A 3,622-nucleotide genomic window follows, 5' to 3' on the forward strand; every position below is an offset into this window, starting at 1 on the left:
GACTGCATATGTGTGCGTGTGTGTGTGCGTGTGTGTGTGTGTGTGTGTGTGTGACCCACTCCTGTCCCAGCTGTCTGCAGACCACTGTAGCGTCCTGGTCTCCCCAGTCATCACTACAGACAGACCCCCAGACCCCCTGTAGATACACCTCCACCCTGCCATCCAGCTTAGAGCGGCCCCCCTGCAGACGCACGGACCCTGGGGGAGACACACAAACCATTTACATCATATTCCACTCTGGGAGAGAGAAACAGAAAACGAGAGAGAGAGAGAGAGAGAGAGAGAGAGAGAGAGAGAGAGAGAGAGAGAGAGACAGAGAGAGAGAGACAGAGAGAGAGAGAGAGAGAGAGAGAGACAGAGAGAGAGAGAAACAGAAAACGAGAGAGAGAGAGAGAGGCAGAAAATGAGCAGAGAACGTCTGTGTCTCAGTGTCGTCAGAACATTAGTCAGTCCCTGCAGACAACGTCCGGTACAGCACTACTAAATCACACACACACACACACGCAGAACAGCACCCGGTCCACACCTACTGACTGACAGCCTGTCTATCTTGGTCGAGTCTCCCCCTAATGACCGACAGGTTGTCTATCTTGGTAGAGTCTCCCCCTAATGACCGACAGCTCGTCTATCTTGGTAGAGTTTCCCCCTAATGACCGACAGCTTGTCTATCTTGGTCGAGTCTCCCCCTAATGACCGACAGCTTGTCTATCTTGGTCGAGTCTCCCCCTAATGACCGACAGCTTGTCTATCTTGGTCGAGTCTCCCCCTAATGACCGACAGCTTGTCTATCTTGGTCGAGTCTCCCCCTAATGACCGACAGCTTGTCTATCTTGGTAGAGTCTCCCCCTAATGACCGACAGCTTGTCTATCTTGGTCGAGTCTCCCCCTAACGACCGACAGCTTGTCTATCTTGGTAGAGTCTCCCCCTAACGACCGACAGCTTGTCTATCTTGGTCGAGTCTCCCCCTAACGACCGACAGCTTGTCTATCTTGGTCGAGTCTCCCCCTAATGACCGACAGCTTGTCTATCTTGGTAGAGTCTCCCCCTAATGACCGACAGCTTGTCTATCTTGGTAGAGTCTCCCCCTAATGACCGACAGCTTGTCTATCTTGGTCGAGTCTCCCCCTAATGACTGACAGCTTGTCTATCTTGGTAGAGTCTCCCCCTAACGACCGACAGCTTGTCTATCTTGGTAGAGTCTCCCCCTAACGACCGACAGCTTGTCTATCTTGGTAGAGTCTCCCCCTAATGACCGACAGCTTGTCTATCTTGGTCGAGTCTCCCCCTAATGACCGACAGCTTGTCTATCTTGGTCGAGTCTCCCCCTAATGACCGACAGCTTGTCTATCTTGGTAGAGTCTCCCCCTAACGACCGACAGCTTGTCTATCTTGGTAGAGTCTCCCCCTAATGACCGACAGCTTGTCTATCTTGGTCGAGTCTCCCCCTAATGACCGACAGCTTGTCTATCTTGGTCGAGTCTCCCCCTAATGACCGACAGCTTGTCTATCTTGGTCGAGTCTCCCCCTAATGACCGACAGCTTGTCTATCTTGGTCGAGTCTCCCCCTAATGACCGACAGCTTGTCTATCTTGGTCGAGTCTCCCCCTAATGACCGACAGCTTGTCTATCTTGGTCGAGTCTCCCCCTAATGACCGACAGCTTGTCTATCTTGGTCGAGTTTCCCCCTAACGACCGACAGCTTGTCTATCTTGGTAGAGTCTCCCCCTAATGACCGACAGCTTGTCTATCTTGGTCGAGTCTCCCCCTAACGACCGACAGCTTGTCTATCTTGGTAGAGTCTCCCCGTAACGACCGACAGCTTGTCTATCTTGGTCGAGTCTCCCCCTAATGACCGACAGCTTGTCTATCTTGGTCAAGTCTCCCCCTAATGACCGACAGCTTGTCTATCTTGGTAGAGTCTCCCCCTAATATTCTGAAATGGTCCACCAACACAGACAATGTGTTGAAGAAGACGCAACAGCGCCTCTTCAACCTCAGGAGGCTGAAGAAACTTGGCTTGGCCCCTAAAACCCTCACTAACTTTTACAGATGCACAATTGAGAGCATCCTGTCGGGCTGTATCACCGCCTGGTACGGCAACTGCACCGCCGGCAACCACAGGGCTCTCCAGAGGGTGGTGCGGTCTGTCCAACGCATCACCGGGGCAAACTACCTGCCCTCCAGGACACCTACAGCACCCAATGTCACAGGAAGGCCAAAAAGATCATCAAGGACATCAACCACCCGAGCCACGGCCTGTTCACCCCGCTATCATCCAGAAGGCAAGGTCAGTACAGGTGCATCAAAGCTGGGACCGAGAGACTGAAAAACAGCTTCTATCTCAAGGCCATCAGACTGTTAAATAGCCATCACTAGCCGGCTTCCAACCGGTTACTCAACCCTGTACCTTAGAGGCTGCTGCCCTATATACATAGACATGGAATCACTGGCCACTTTAATAATGGAACACTAGTCACTTTAATAATGTTTACATCCTGCTTTACTCATCTCATATGTATATACTGTATTCTATTCTACTGTATTTTAGTCAATACCACTCCGACGTTGCTCGTCCTAATATGTATATATTTCTTAATTCCATTCTTTTACTTTTAGATGTGTGTGTATTGTTGTGAATTGTTAGATACTACTGCACTGTTGGAGCTAGGAACACAAGCATTTCGCTACACCCGCAATAACATCTGCTAAATATGTGTATGTGACCAATAACATTTGATTTGATTTGATACCTCAATACTAATGAGACGCTTCTATCAGGTGAGACAAGTATTTTAACTAGCTACCAACCAGACACATACCTCAATACTAATGAGACACTTCTATCAGGTGAGACTAGTATTTTAACTAGCTACCAACCAGACACATGCCTCAATACTAATGAGACACTTCTATCTGCTGAGACATGCCTACTGTTGCCACACACACACACACACACACACACACACACACACACACACACACACACCTCTCTCCTTCCTCTACCTTGTTTACAGTCGCAGTAGCCCCAGTCGGTTCTGCCGCGGCTGTTCCTGAAGAAACACCAGGGTCTGATCCTGTTGTCCGGGTTCCGACAGCGGTTATGATCCCCCAGCCCTCTGCCCGGATAGCGCTCCTCAAACCCCGCTACCTCGCTCCACCTCATACACACCGCACCGGACTCCGTTACGTCCACAGCCCCCTGGTAGAACCCGTCCCTGCCGCGGCTCTGGATGCAGTCGGTAAACGGTAGAATGAAGGAGGGAGAGGGAACGACGTCGGAGGAGGAGGAGGAGGAAAGAGAGTAGGAAGAGGAGGCGAAAACAATTAGGAGCGCAACGACTGAGAGGAGATAAGAGTCCATGTCGTCGTCGTCGTTGTAGTAGAGTCGCCGAGACACTTGTTTTCTCGGTTTCAGCTTTCTTTTCTCCCTCTCTGCTCGCTCTCAAAATCTAGTCCATCACCGAGAGAAAAAACACCAAACCGGTTCACGCGACGTCTTCCCAGAAACGCGCTCTCTTGATTTTGAACCCGTCTACCATAGCGCGGGATGGGATCGAGCCGGACCGGGTGTGTGTGTGAGAGAGAGAGAATACCGGAGAGAGAGGAGTTTTTAAAAAAGAG

The 3,622-nt window shown here is 50.6% G+C and overlaps 1 protein-coding gene across 1 annotated transcript in view; it reads right to left on the minus strand.

The window, feature by feature from the left end:
• LOC311120996 (neurotrypsin-like) overlaps positions 1 to 3,362 on the minus strand; it is a gene marked incomplete at both ends in the record, with an annotated part of 43,358 nt that extends 39,996 nt beyond the window's left edge. The window contains 2 exons of the mRNA XM_084195543.1: positions 60 to 198; positions 3,005 to 3,362. Of these exons, the coding sequence (XP_084051669.1) occupies positions 60 to 198; positions 3,005 to 3,362 (497 nt within the window). The remainder of the gene's footprint in view (positions 1 to 59; positions 199 to 3,004) is intronic.
• Between the last annotated feature and the right edge of the window lie 260 nt (positions 3,363 to 3,622).

Source organism: Coregonus lavaretus (genome assembly GCF_964263955.1).
Source record: "Coregonus lavaretus genome assembly, contig: HAP1_SCAFFOLD_3348, whole genome shotgun sequence".
Taxonomy (NCBI): domain Eukaryota; kingdom Metazoa; phylum Chordata; class Actinopteri; order Salmoniformes; family Salmonidae; genus Coregonus; species Coregonus lavaretus.